At 42.5% G+C, this 15,821-nt stretch overlaps 1 protein-coding gene across 11 annotated transcripts in view; it reads right to left on the bottom strand.

Moving 5' to 3' along the window:
• The window catches only part of celf5a (cugbp, Elav-like family member 5a), a 227,345-nt gene that overhangs the window by 91,212 nt on the left and 120,312 nt on the right, over window positions 1-15,821 (bottom strand). For all 11 annotated transcript variants that reach the window (XM_049587977.1, XM_049587979.1, XM_049587982.1 and 8 more), the window contains exon 3: window positions 11,149-11,197. In XM_049587977.1, coding sequence (XP_049443934.1) covers window positions 11,149-11,197 — 49 coding nt within the window. The remainder of the gene's footprint in view (window positions 1-11,148; window positions 11,198-15,821) is intronic.

Here is a 15,821-nt window from a genome sequence, read left to right as displayed (position 1 = left end):
GTGCTCACAGCACTATTTGTCGTCTCAGCAGATGAGATGGGAAAGGCAGGTGAGACGTGGCTGGGCCTTATTTAAAAGCCTCTTTACGGTGCCCACTGAACCAACGTTGGCATTCCCTAATGGTGCATCACAGGCACGTCATCCCATGCTAGTCCTTGCCATCCCTATGTCCTATGTCCTTGTCTGTTGTCATTGCTTTAATAGCTGCCACAGACTAAGTCACAGACAATATAGGCATTACGATTCATAGCTGAATTCCATACAGATTACATACTCCACTAAATACTGCATTTCTGTGGCCTGTAGGAGTGCTAATCTCTGTTTAATCCACTGCTTCCATATCTCTGCCTGAATCATTTGGTTAAAGCAGGTGTCCTTTCCAGTCCAATGGTAGCATGATGCAGTGATTTAAGTGGACTGACAGTGAGAGAGACAGAGGGTGATATGAGAGGCTAATGGAGTTAATATGCTGAGATGGAGAGATAGAGGAAAGAAGAGGTAAGATTGGAGGGACAGACATGAGGAGCTAGCTGAGTTACAGGTACTGAATCTGAATACAGATCTCATTTTACAGCTGAATGTTTTCTCCATAACTTTGTTTCTTGTTTCTCTACCTCCCTAAAGCTGCAACTGGTTTATATTTGCAGAGCTTAAAGGGGGCCTATTATGCTTTTCTGTATTTTGTGTCTTATGAATTGTGTTACAGTGAAGGAGGTTTGCATAAAACGCGGTCAAAGTTTAATGAGGTAAACCTGTATGTATGTATAAGTAATCCCTGTGAGCCAAAACCTCAGGTTTCCTACAGTATTACTGTAAATGCACCGTTTTTAACTGTTTTTCTACTCTGGTTACAGCATGACATCATAGTGGCCCAGATGTTCTTATATGGTCATCTGCTCCAGGCATGCTACTGCAAGTGTTTACATCAGGTAGCCCACACTGCTACATGAAGCTACATGCTAATGTCAGGGAAAAAAAAACAAACTTTTTAGTGTTAGTAAACAGCATGACGCTTTTGGGTGTGCGGGGCTTAGCTGGAGGCAAAGCTTTTCTCCACAGACATCAGTTAGCCCTAGTTTGCCTTCAGTTTGCCTTCAGCTAACAAAATGACGTCATTGTGACGTCGGCCCTCAAAGGGTCTACATATAAACTTGGTTGCCGATATTGTAAACTTCTCCTGATTTTAGATCAGGTTCCTGCTGGAACATGTCCGGTTGTGTTTAGAGGTTTTTTCTCTGTGTTTTTTCACAGTAGAAAGTGCTGCTATTCTCCATTACAGTCACTGCCCGGCTGCAACAACAGTGCAGACATGCCAAGATACTGAAGACCCAGAAACGTGACCAATCAGAGCAGGCTGGGCTTTTTCAGTAGGGGGGCTTTCAGAGACAGGCGCTAAGACAGAGCCATCTCAGACAGAGGAGAACACAGATATATTCAGACAGCCAGTATGAGGAAAATAAAGGGTTTTTTGACCATTAAAGCATGTAAACATGTTCCAGTAGAAACCTTAAATACAATTATGAGCCTGAAAATGAGCATAATAGGTCCTCTTTAAATGCACTCCTGAAATCTATTACTGTCCTCTTGTGTGCACCTAATGTGTAACATTCTGATTTTATGTTTTAAAAAATCAAATACATGAGCTGGCATTTTCATTTATCTGGAGGCAACATATTATGTTCCATTTTCACACACTAAAGTGCTCCAAAAACAATTTGAAAGTGAAATTACAGAGTGCTGTGTTTTGTAGACAAAAATAAAGGGTGCACTGCATTGCATATATTTTGATTTTTCTTTTACGCTGATTGGAGAGGCATTTTCTTTCTGTCCATATCCTGAGGTGGGAAATGCTCTTGTTTCTTTCCTGTCTCTTCCTTTGTCATCACTTATTTGCCCTGCCATTCGTTCTCGTGTTTGCTCCGTCTGTCATTTTGTTATTGTCACTAATGCTCTTTTCATGTCCCCAGTCATGAAAGATTAAAGATCATTTTCATGTAATGGTCAACAAAAAAGAGGCCATTTTTCTTATTCATACTGTCAAACCTTAAAAATACATTTCTTAATTAGAGTCATAATGCTCTATTTGCTTTCAACAACTGGAAACTGCAGTCCGACTACTCTTAGTGGTTGTTTGAATTCAAATGGGCCAATGTTTGTGCGTGAGTAACAATTATTTTCGTCTTTCGCTCTTGTCTGTTTTTGTATACACAAAAGCCCCAAATAGTCTTTGGCCTCTCTCGGTGAACAAACGGGACATTTTATTTCCACATGGAGTGTGAGGAGCAAAGGTCTCACAAAATTAGGGCAGTGAATTCAGCGCTGAGCTGAGGCCAGGCAGTGAAGAGAGAAGAGCAAAATCTAAAATTTACTGTTGGCCTGAAAATGATCAGCCTGCCTGAAAATTATCTCAATAACCTTCTAGTATCTGTATGAATCATTAATCCTTCCCTTACTTGTACGCTGTAAATACAGACTTCAGAAACCCAATACTGCACATCATGACACTTGTCTAACTCAGTCTAACTCAACCCAAAGTGGAGAGTGGAGCTCGAATCTCTGATGTATGAGTATAATATTTATATGTGTGCATGAGTGAGTGTGTGAGTGTGTGTGTGTCTCCAGTCTGCTTTAATCTCCTCCCATCTGCTGGTGGACCTCCTCTCCCTGTTCTGAGGCCTGCCGTGCCCCGCCCGATCTGCCAAGCCTGACCTCACTGTGCGTATGTGTGTGTTTTTCTTGGTGGGAGTACGTGTGTGAATGTGTGTGTGTGTGTGTGTGGGCTGCTTGATGAGCCTGGTTCCTTATGAAGTGGTGTCATTAAAGCAGAGAGAAGGAGCAAACGGGTGATTGCAGTGATTTGGCAGAGGTTGCACAGACTCTGTCCTCCAATCAGAGCCCTCACTTGGCCTCCTCCAGCTCCACTGCAATCACAGAGCACCAAGTCCACAGAGGACACAGACACACACACACAAATACACATACTAGTTTAGCAGCTTTAGGTATGGGCTCGTTATTGCCATTAACTGCTTACGCTGTGGAAGGTTTGACATCAGCATGTCACAGTCAAGGTCTTATAGGGTCGTGCATTTTTTTTAAATCAAAATGAATGTCACACTTTAAATAAATCACATGTTGAATTTCTGTGGCAACACTTTTTTAACTTTTCTTAATTCTAAATCTGCAAGAACCCTACATTTTAAGGTCTGGTACATAAGATTTAGGGGTCTCTAGGGGTAGAAATGGTCAAGAATGTTCATAACTATGTTTTCATTAGTTTATAATAACCTGAAAATAAGAAGTGTGTCTTCGTTACCTTTTAATGAGCTGTTTATATACATACAGGGGGTGGGTCCTCCTCCACCGAGTCCACCATGTTTTTCTACAATAACCCAGAATGGACAAACCAAACACTGGCTCTAGATAGGGCCATTCATGTTTTTGCATTAACCACCATAGTTCTTCTGCTCACATGGCACACAGGAGAAGTTTCAGTTCTGCAATCTCACTGCTAGATGTCGCTAAATCCTACACACTGGACTTCAAAAAACTTTAACTTAAATTGAAACAGTATTAAAAATACAGGGCTATGAAAGACACTTAACTGTACGTAGAATAAATGTCTGCTGGAAAACGGGCTGCTACAGAAGCTGCTTCTCCCGTAATATACTGCACAGGTTATTTGAAGCAAATGGAAATGAAAATGCCAATAAAACGAAAAGTTCACCAAACAAAGTCTACACAAGGCAAGCCTTAAAAACGACAGCTTTTTTTTTACCCATTTCCATGCCACTGTACCTCATACATTTTAAGTAGGCTGGCATAGCAAGCCTCTTCGCTAATCTGGCATGCATTGTGAATGCAAGGTTCTATAAAGTGTGTAACAGCGCTGTGAGATTATTGCTTGCATCCAAAAAGCCCTAACAGGCAGGTGCCTGTAAAATGAACAGTGAAATGTGACTGATACAGTACTTAAAAAACAGCATGCTATTGATTTTTTACTCTTTTTTGACGTTGCAAATCTTTGCATGCATACTGTACAGAATGTTTCATAATTCTAAAAAGCACAACGCTCATTATGGTCTATATTGTTGTATATAAGGAACCCCTGTCAACTGATTTCCGAAGTTACATGGTGGTCGCATGATGAAAGTGGACTATTTAGTGAGTGTCACAGTATCTTGTATCAATACCATATTGATTTTTTCTTTTTTTTTTTTTTCCCCAGTCACATCTATTCATGTATTATGGCTCACCAAATGAAAACTCCAACATCAAAGCACTACATCTGCATAGTGCAGAACAGAAGATCCCTTATTGTCGCAGCAATGTGGACAAGTACTGTACATCATCTCCTTGTTTTGATGTGTTCAAAGGGTACAGAGAGAAAAAAAGGACAGGAGAAGAAGAGGGGGACAGAGAGAGAAAGAGAGGGAGAATGAATTATAAAGTGTAGAGAATTGAGCACTAAATTGATCTGCAGTCTGTCTGTCCCCAAAGACGTTGAGATGCTGTAATGAGAATGGCAGACCAGATGCATACGGGGGCCGTCTCTTCCCCATCTCCATCCCTCTCTGAAAGAAGACAAGTTTGTTTCTCAAGGTGATTGTTGCGGTGATAAGGGAGAGGGTGTTATTAAGGGTGACAGCGGAGGGGCTGAGAGGCAGTGGCTGACTGGATAACCTTGTCCCCATCCCCGCCTCGCTTCCTTCTGCATGAGCATCTCCACCACTGGCCTGCCCTGCCTGCTTGCTCGTCTGAACACAATCTGCTGGCTGGAATTACCTCCCGGCCCCAGGAAAACTAAACATGATTTCTGACCTTTCCTTTCTGTGTTCAACAGTAACCTTTGCTGATCCGCCTACGCTACAAGACCATCGCAACGAACAAGGGATGGAGTGAAAGGGATGTGTGTGTTTTTAAAATAGGGGGGTGAGGATCAATGTGTGTTTTGCTGAATTTATGTATGTATGCATATTTAAAAGGCAAGCGCTGGGGGTAGATGTAACAACCGCAACACTTGTACAATATCATGCAATCAAATGCTCTGCTATAAACGCTGTCTTTGCATAGCTTTCAACGTCCACATTTTATTGTCAGCTTTTATAATTTTTGACTTTGTGATGCACATGCAATATTTTAAGGTGTTTCTGGTACTTTGTCTACACTCTGCAAGTAGCTGCTGCTTCCATCTGTGTATGTGCTGACGGAGTGTACCATAGAAGTTGCAGTAACAGTGTAATTCGTAGGAGACACTGTGTTTGCAGAAATACTGCATCTTTCAACTAGCTAAATTCATTACATCATCACTCTGCTTCTTCTTGTTGTTCTTTACCACGTCAGCAACTTCTGCATTGGTATTATCATTAGTAGTTTGTTAGATAAGGCTAATTGATCTCCACCTACCCAGTGTATTAGCGAATTGTTGTGATCTACTTCTTCCACTGACTCTGCATAACTCCTACAGCCTCAGCACAATCTGACCCTCAGGAGCAAAGCACATCCCTATAGAAATGATTTCATCATCTCTTTCTCTCGCTCTGTTTGTCTGTTGTTCTCCTGCTTTCCCTCCCCTTGTCTGTCTTCCACAAACCTAATTCCACCCCTCCCCTCCAAAACGAACCAGTTTGTGCTGATGTGAGGGTAAATTTAAGAGCTTACAGGCAGAGTGACCTGAACATCCCAGGCCAGCTCGGTGGAGTTAGCTGACTGAACTCTGGGCTAGCCGAGGCCTGTGTATCAGTATTGTTTGTGTAAGAGCACCAGAGGGGATTTGGACAAGCAGTGTGAGCTCTGAATGTGTGACCCACGGCTGGCCTTACCATTGGATTAGCTCACCCTGATCCCCACAACCTCTGAACATGCTCCCTACTATTTCAAGATCTCTCCATTTATGCCCAGCCAAGCACATTGTGACCAGTAATCTTTAGTTTTCTTCTCTCCAAAGGGAGAAGATATACTGTTCAGCTTTTTGCTGTGCCCCTGCCGCCCCTCCCTCTTGCTGGTTTATCCACACTTTTCTCTGTTTATTTTGCACTCGTTCACTCTCTCCCTCTCACCCACTTTCAGTCTCTCAGTACAAATTCCCTTCTTTCACCTCTCTACTCTCACCATCCGTCTTTTCACCCCTCATTCCTCTCCCTCTAACTACCCCTCTCTCCTTCATTCCTCCTCCCTTTTCTAAAGGGGATCAGTGGAGCTTAGAGGCCTTCCTGCTTGGTTCATTACTGAGCTGCTCTGACATGGGGAGCTCGTCTCTCTAGTAAGGAAAGGAGAACACCACTGATGTTTAATACATGGACCACTCTGTTGTCTTTCACGCCAGATAAATTCATCATCAAAAACTGAGCGCAGAACAGCAACAGAGCATGTAAACCTGTTTTCTCAATCTAGATTCCCAATCTTTTTTTCTTTTTTTGTGTCCTCACTCTCCATTTAACTTATTGCCTCTTGCTCTGGTTCTCTCTCTCTCTCTCTCTCTCTCTCTCTCTGTTCCGTCACATCTCAGTGAACTGGAGCAAACCTTTTCATTGTCCTTCAGTTGGAGTAAACACACAAACACAAAGCAACACTGCTGCTTGGCCCGCTACATGAAACACAGCTCATGAAAAGAAAGTATGTGTACATTGTGTGTCTGTGTATAAATATGAAAGATATACTGGGCATGTCCATGTGTGTGCACACGTGTTCCTATTATCATGTACATCCAACTTCCCACTGCGTGCATGTGTGTGTTTGCATGAGCGAGAGAGAGTGAGTGAGTGTGTGTGTGTGTGTGTGTGTGTGTGTGTGTGTGTGTGTGTGTGTTTGTGTGTGTGTGTGTCAGAGCCGTATGGGTATGTATGCGTTTGCCTGTTTGTCCTCTCTGTGTGGGCGTGTGCGTGGGCGGCAGGCCTGCCTTGATAATGCCAGAGCCTGTTTCTAATCCAGGCCTCCTCAGTGGGCTGTAGATCTAGCTGTGCCAGGCGGGCCTGCTGCAACACCAACAGAGCCCCAGCTGACAGCTAGCCTGCTCCTCTCTCTGCTTTCTGCACTATCGCTGAGCTCAAAACTTTAACAATGGGTTAAGCTGGAAAATGTGAAGAGCGACGAAGGAACAATACATGCTGAACTTTTAAACAGAAAAACAATTTAGCCTGGGAGCAGGACGGCTCTTTTAAGATTATCTAAAAAAAAAAAAAAAAAACGACATAAAAGCAAATCAAGTGACAGCACACAAAAAGGGAAACAAGAAGGGGCAGATAGTAATGGTGGAATGCCAAGGGGGTGCCGCTGGTAAAGGGTTTAGGATGAAATCAAAGCGGTTAAAGCTGATTTATCCCGTGTAAGGACACCAAGCCCTCTAAGGAGGCACTGAACAGCCCTTCAAAAATGAAATATCAGCAGCAGTCAGTGCCAGTCATCAGTGCCATGTGTGATGGAAAATCAATCTATTTCATATCAGAGACCTGTGAGGAGAAAACGAGAGAGACAGGTCCCTGCTGCCTCCTCGCCGCACCTCTTTAAACGTCTCCCCAACAGAAACATCCCAGAATGGTCTGCGTCATCAGTGACGGAGACATTCACGGTGCTCGTGGCTCAATGTGTAACGGCTGCTGTTCTGCTAGATTAGGTAGGTGATTGGCCATTAATATTCATTTCACAGTGTGTCTTTGTTAGGCGGCAGCAGGGGCTGACAGAGTGTTTGGATGGATTTACTCTACCATATTTTTCCCTTTAATTTCTAAAGGCGAGGTGGTTTATTCATATGGCCTTAGTGAAGCTGCCTAGTGGCCGTGTACCTTAATTTCTACCAAGTAGTTCTATATGATAAGGTGAACGCTGTGAACATTTCCATCAGGAAACTGCTCCGTTTGAGCAAATGTCCAAGAGTCATCAAATATTCAGTGGAATTAGTTATGAGCATATGTTCTACTGTCTTCCTGTTTGACGAATATAGGCTGGCAGTTTAAATTTGCACTGCAGCACTAACCAGTGAAAGTACACTGTTCTGGTCGAGGCCTGTCTGGTCTTAATAACAGCAGAGAGTTGCTCCTGGAGGAGCGCAGGTCCAGCAGGCATAAAACCATGGTAACAGGTCTTTCCCTAATGGACGACCAACCTAGCGAGGTGATCTGAACAGTCCTCCTCATAATGAGATTAAGGGACTAATTAGTATGACTGTGTGTTGTAGTGTGACTGTGTGCACTGAGGAATATATGCCCCCTATCGGACTAGCTGCGTGGCCCTTGAGAGAACAGGCCAGACTGGGTCTGTCCCCTGGTGTCCCTCCCTCTACTGCACTGAGAGGCTAATTAATATTTTTTGCATCAGCTCTTCCAGCTCTTGCACACCACGCTGAGTTATAGTCCTGAAGTTATTGATCTGGGTTCTGGCAACAGCGGGCAAATAAGGATCAAAATTACAAAAATTTAATCTTGGCAATTTTGACAATGTGAAGGAAGGAGTGCAATAATTACAGGACCCTGTAATTATTACAGCACATTGAAATTCTCTTCAATCTTTCACAGCAAATAAGGAGCTAAGGCTTGTAAAAGTAGGCCATGGAGGCGCATCTGCAGCACAGTCCATCAGCTAACAGTAGCAAGAGCAGCTCAAGACAGAACAAGATATGGAGAGAAAGCAAAATTATCTTTGCCAAGGATAATCACAGAAATAATTCAACCCAGAAATCTGGAAGCAGGATGAGAACACAAGATTTAAAAAGTGAAAATCAGGTCCATTCCCCGTCCCCCCTTTCTCCTCTACCTCCTAACCCGTTAAAGTCACGCTAGTGTTTGATTGCCCCTATGGCGCCACTCTGACCTGTTCATTTAAGATGATGTGCAACTCTCAGGTCTGTTCGAGCACTCATTTGTTCCTCAGTTGGGTCCCCACGGCTGGCCAGTAAGAGGACCCCATACTGACCAGAGTGCCCTGGGAGCTTTAAACCCGGCCACTCACAACCAAGTAAAGAGACAGCTGAGTGTCATTGTTAATGTGGACACACAGCACCACAATGGCAAAATCAATGGAGCTATAGGGGACATCAATCTTGACAGCACAAGACCCTTTTGCTTGTCTCACCACTCCTCTAAAGCCTGAATGAATGGTTGCGAGAAGGAGGGAAGATGAGGGGGAAAGAAAGAAAGAGAGAAGGAAAGAAAGGGAGGAAAGAAAGAAAGAGAACATAGAGGACTGACAGTGATCTTTATTGGCCTTTCTTCCATCCATCTCAAGGGGTTATGCTGTCCTTTGAAGATTGTGTGCATTTGACAGGCAGCCAAGTGGCCAGCCATCCTAATTCACCCAAAACAGGCAGAGGTTTTTAGGTAAAGCCTCAGAAGTGCAGCACGGCAGCTGTATGCAGTTGGCATCGTGCTTGCATTTTCTCTCCCTGCCTGTTTTTCACTTCCAAATCTCTCTCCTTCTCTCCTTCCATAAGGAAGAGAAAGACTGAAAACAGCGCTTACCCATTTCAACAACAAAAAGGCACTTGTTTTGTTACAGGGTGACACATGAGATGCACACCAAAAAAAATAACAGCAAGGTTCATTGTCTCTGACACTGACTTAAAGGATGCCTCCTCATCCCATTAACATATATGCAGATAGGCAGTGAGTAAATGAAAGCCTCCAAAAACGGCAGAGATCAAAGACGACAGAATTAAGGCCAAGTAATGAGGATCTTGGCAAGAACCCTGCAAATTTATTGATTGTTTGGCAAGCTGTACGTGCTCCTGCTCCATTTTCTCCTCCCTCTATACCATTTACTCTCCTGTTTCAAATGCACGCAGACCAAGCAGTGTGGTTTTTAACAGGGCCTTTGCATGGCTATGGCTCCAGTATTGAGCCTAATCACTATCTAATTTACAGTGCCGTGATAATGTACTTGGCATAGGGAACAAGAAAAGAGAGATGGGCAGCAGGGAAGCCCATCACAGCCCCACATTCTTCCAATAACACAGACTCTTAAATCAATTACATCAAGTACAAGGGCACTCGCAGAATGAGACTGTGAGATTAATCCACAAACCCGAAGGATTTGAACCAGAAACACAATTTAAAAAGCCACAATATGTGAGATTACAGACATTTCTACTGAAAGCTGAAGAGGAAAGCAGTCAAACAAAGATGACATCAAATCTTTGTGCTTGACATCACTTAAAGGTCCAGTGTGGAGGATTTAGTGGGATGTATTTGCAGAAATGGAATATAATATGTAGGTTTTCTTTAGTGCATAATCATCTTAAAATAAGAATTGTTGTGTTTTCATTATGTTAGAATGAGCCATTTTTTTGGTCTACATAGGGAACAGGTTCTTGTCCATGGATACTGATATGGTGTACAGTAGCCCAGACTGGCCAAATACTGCCTTTTTGCATTGGCAACCATAGTTAGCAGCCCTGCCGCAAAGAGCAGTGTCAGCAAAAATACTGTTATTTTAAAGTTTAACTTCTTTATTTAGTGTTTTTACCGGTTTAAATCAGCAGCTACATTACTTTTGGAGAGGAAGAGACCCCTGCCGAAAATTCAGCTCTCAGTAAAAACCTCCTGAACGTCTGAATCTAAAGTCATCTGAAAAAAAAAGGTGAGCACGCATTAGCAGGTGCTCTGTTAGCAGCCCCTCTCCAAAATGCTGAAAAGCATTGGAGAAACACTGATTTGTAAAGCGGAACCGCTTTTTTCAGTGTTTGTGCCGGCTGAAATCACTGTGTACGTTTGTTTTGGAGAGGAAAGGGACCTCTATGGACAACTCAGCTCCTCCTAAAAACCTCCTGAACAATAAACACTGAAGGAATTCTAACGGGAGAAGTTTCAGCTGATTGCATTGTCCAGTCTTCACCACGAGATGCCACTAAATCCCCCTAAATCTGACACGCTGCTCCTTTAATGTGTTTAATATACATTCACCCACAGTCAGGTTTAAACTTCTGATAAGACTTTGTTTGTAATGATGAAGTTGCTGCCAATATGTATGTAAGAGCAGCTACATGAGAATAAAAGGAATTGGGATGAGATTTAAAAAAAAAAAAGCAGTGTTGGCTGAAGAAATATTGCATTGAGAGCAGTGGAACAGATGAGATCAGAGGGAAAGAATGAAAAGAATTAGCCTAGATAAGGCAGATGAAAAGGGGACATGAATAAATGATGGAGAAAAGAAGACAACTACCTCCACGGCTCTCGCTGTCAGCCGGTTTCACCTGGATGGGGCGAGTCATCTGGAGGAGAGAGAAGAAAGAGCAACAGAGAGGTTAGCGCTGGCGACTCGGGCTGTCGTTGCTACAACAAGAGGCCACAAACCAAAGGTGTCAAGGCCCTCTCTCCCATACTAATGGCTGTTCTGCGAGACTGATCAAAGTGCTTTGGCTGAAGAGGAAACCGAAGCACCATCATGCAGCTAAGTTGACTTGACACTATAGTGTTTCTGCTGCCTGTTATTCAGTGTAAACAAAACAACTCTCTGACACACATAAAACAGAAGGTGTGTGTGTGTCTATCTGTGTGTCATTTGTATTTGAGGTATTTCATTGCAGGTGCACGGAGAAGTTGCAAGGCTGCAGATGTGTGTCTAAGTGATAGAGGCCAAGGCAGTCCTGCTAAAAGTGAATCCAGCCACAGGAGGAGAGAGATCAATGCAGGCCTATTGATCCAGGCCCTTGGGCTGTGGAGAGTGTCTGGCTGGGAAGGATTCTCTGGTTAGGAGGCTCACTCTAATCCACTGGACCCTGATAAGAATGGCATTGCCTGGATTAGATGCCTCTGTCATCACAGTCTTTGTGTCACGCTCTCCTCCTTCCCCAATTTTACCTCCTTCTTTTTTCATTATTGTTGTTCAAGCTGAACAATTTCACCAGACAGGAAAAGTCTAAAAGATCTCGCTGTGATTTACAATATGTTTGTTACAGCTGCAGCACAGTTTTTTTTAATTGAACACATGCCTCCTAGTCACACGTTAGTGCGCATACTGTTTAACCACCCACCCACACACACATATAATACGTATATATGTACTGTAGCAGAGCATAAAGCTTGCAATATAATGTATGTGCACTGGTCTGATGCCAGAGCTCCTCCTTCTGTGATTCAATCCAAAACAAATAGATTAAACAATAAAAAAAACCCACACATTTTAATAAAATTGGGGCCAAAAGTGGCACCAATTTATAACAAGATTACTGGAACATAAAAGCAACCTCTTACCACATTCAGCCATTTATAGTAAACCATTTGTAGCTGCTATTCAAGCATGTTTTTATTGCTGGAAACTATTTGCCATTACCGGGCATCCCAGTCAGATCACTGAAAACTATCCAGTACTGATATTTTTATACCTACATATGTATATATTTCGTTCCATCGCCCTGTCATGCATCTTTTTTCTGTTCAATTCCAGAGCAGGGCTGAAAAGGTCAGATTTAAAGACAGGGCAGTCCAATAAAAGCATGACATGTTCAAGGAGAAACACCATAATGGGATTTTAAAATGTCTTAATAACATGCTGATATATGGGGGAGAGGCCCAGGCCCGATTCATTAAGTGCTAAACGTATCCATTTTCACCTTGAGGAACTGAGTAACCTTCCCTCACTGAAATTATTCCATAAATTTACCCATCGTAAATAATAACTAGCACTGGCTAAGTCTTTGTAGGAAAACAGGGAGGATGCTTTGCTTGTGAAGGTTGAGGTTTTGGCTCCTTGTTTCTTGGCTCGCTCCCACGTCCTCCTCTCTCCCCATCTACAAGTGCTTTCTTTCCTTGTACAACACGAGCAAAGTAACCCCTACAGTATGCTAATGCCAAGCCACAGGGCACACTGCTCCACAGCATGTACGGATAGATTACAGAATCAACCGTGACACTATCGCACACGTGTTCAAAGCAACCTCTGAGACAGAAACACCTCCGAATGCAGGGAAAAAAACATCCGCGAGACAAATTCACAGATAACTTGACAACACAGGAAATCTTTGAATTTGCCTTTGACATGTCAAACGGACGAAAGATGCTTCCATCCTGCCAGTTGATTTTTGTTCAAATGCGCGATGGAGGAGGCCAAATCCGTGGCTGTGGCTCCTCCACCATGCTATGATCTCAGCCGTCTCTACAGGGTGCCTGTGTGTGGGCGGCAGCTCTCTCTAAAGCTAGTTACTGTTCAGCCTCCAACATGCCAGCTTAATGGTCTATCTATTTGCCCGAGAGCAATGCATTATGGTCCTGAACAGTCACTACTGATGCCGCTCAGTTTGTTCCATTCCCCTTGAACACATGCAAATAAAATGGTGTAATTCCAGCAGATATTAAGTGCATGCTGCAAAGCACACTTGCACTATATGCATGCTCACACTTCGCACAGTAATGGTAACTTTATGTGAAATGCATTAAGTGCTGCTGTTGCCAAGGAGACCATTCATTAACTCCAGATACTGTGGAGTATGTTTTCACTCTGTCGTTTGTGGGCTGGAGCTTGTAGCTTCTTGACACACCCACAATGAACAGAGTGAAGCACCCACTGCTGCTGCCTGTGCACATAACGACACGTTTTAATTGTGACGTTGTTCAGTTCTCCATTCATTACGTTAGAGGAGCAGGGGTGGTTAGTTGAGGGAGGAAGAGTAACAAAGAAGACCAAAAGAAGAGAAGGGGGGAGAGAAAGAGTGGAAGAAGACAAGAGATGGAGAGAAGGAAAAGAGAGATATAGTACGTACAGAGAGAGAGAAAAAGAAAACTGGCTGCAACTCTTAGATAAGATTGCTTCGCTGTTGAGTGGCGTTTCCACTGCCCTGAGTCCAACCTCCTGCCTTTCACTTTCACACACAGAGAAAAAGAGCAGCACAACTGCACTATACAAACACTGTACATTTACAAATCAACCACCTGCCTCCCTGCAGACACCCCTGCTAAACATGTAGCGTTTCAATTATTAACTGACTCAACAGCCAAATGATGAAAATGGTTTTTAAACCTGAACTGATATTAAGAGAGAAACTTTAATTCAGCTGTCATGATATTCCATTTCCTTTGCAGGTTTTCTACCTAAGGATGTGTCTATGACTTAAAGGGACACTTCAAACAGCTTTGCACTAGACCAGTGTGTGTAGTAAATGAACTGTGGTAAACTTCATCTTATTTTACCAAAATCTCCCTCATAATAAAAAAAAAAAAAACCCATCATCCAGCAGATTTGTGTTGGCTCTAGGGCTGTTGCTCAAACTGCAGATTGCACTTCCACATTTTCGTATGTCCACCACCACCATGGACACAAAGAGTATAGAGCGGACTCAGAACTCTCAAACTCAGATGAAACAGTAAAACTAGACAATACGGATCAAATAAACCAAGCTTCTGTTACTGTATTGCCTATTTCTCACCTAAAAAGTCTTCAGAAACACATTTTAGTGCACTGTTTGGCTGTAAGGAAGTAGGTGCCACACTGTTTCCTGTATTGTAAAAATGGAAGCTGCAATGACTGAGATCAAACAATAAAACTAGGCAGTGCTGATCAAATATAAATCAAGATTCTTTTAGTGTATGCCTTTTTCTCGCCTAAAATGTTTTCAGACATATATTTTATCTTAGCATTTATCGTTGTGTCACCCAGCAGCAGGAGAGTTTATTCATCTGGTGTGGCGCTGTCTTCTGGTAGTTGTAGGTTTTCTACATCTTGAGCAAAAGCAAATGCCACAGCCCCCTTTCTTTTGTCATGTAGCACCATTTTCAAAAGTATTTGCATCTTCCTACTGCACAGGCAGCACAGTTTTATAACAAGACCATCTTTCAAGCAGTGAAAATACCTCTTGAAATACCTTGATTTATTCAAAAAGGTTTAGGTAACCAGGCATGACATTCCTGCTGTTAATAAGCATTTTTTTCAATATAGTTGCTTAAGGACGTTCTCAGTGTGGATGTGATATCCAGTGAAGCACAGATAATTTGTCTCCTACAATAATTTCTTCTTTCTGAATTTCTTCAGTAGTACTTGCATTTGACGAATGATGAGGAAAACATAGCTGTAGTCCACCGAAAAAACGCTTTCTTAGTTTCTGTGTTTTGCATGTTTCAGCCCTACAAATCACAGGTTGTAAACATCATTGTCAAAATCTAAAATGTTCTTGTGTCCTCAGGAGCCATTATTTCATTTATTAATCTATTTATTTTAGTATTGTCTGAAAAAAACTAGCTTAATAAAAAAGAGAAACAAAAATATAAGTAAAAAAGGAACATAAAAGTCGACTACAGTGAACAATGTGTGGTCATGCAGTTAAAAAACTCATATGAGAAGTCTGTGCTGACTCACAGTGCTTTCACATGTCAGTGAGAGGCTGGAAAATATCGTGCTGAAGACACAGCAGACATGGACAGGCGGGCACCTTTCAAAGGACATTAATGACATTTTTATGACACTGCTTTGCATTTTGGTTCTTTTGTATTTCAAAGTCCAGGTTAAAGTGAATGTGAACTAAATGTTTGGTTTTTATTGACTCATCGGGATAACTCATCCAATGACTCACATCAACTCAATGGCTTCACAACCTTTAAATTAGTTATCGTTCTTCGTCTTTTAGTAGAAAATACAGTTTTTGTTTTCTTCTGCAGCCCCTTGTTTTTCTCTTTCGCTCCGAAAGCTGTGCTGCTCCGAGGGCTTTGACAAATCTATAGTTCCATATGCTTTTATTAAGCCGTCTCATTTGCCCAGTTAAGCCTCGAGTCAGTTGAATTAAAGCTCTTAGCACTAGTATGCTGCTGTTTTATATGGAGGGTGAGATAGAAACCCCTAGGCCTAAAGTACATAATGTAGTGTGCAATGGGCCTGGAATGTACACACATTGCCTCTTGGTTTGTTTG

The sequence above is a fragment of the Epinephelus fuscoguttatus genome, linkage group LG10 (assembly GCF_011397635.1).
Source record: "Epinephelus fuscoguttatus linkage group LG10, E.fuscoguttatus.final_Chr_v1".
In the NCBI taxonomy this organism is placed as follows: Eukaryota; Metazoa; Chordata; class Actinopteri; order Perciformes; family Serranidae; genus Epinephelus; species Epinephelus fuscoguttatus.
This window is presented reverse-complemented; position numbering and strand designations above follow the sequence as displayed.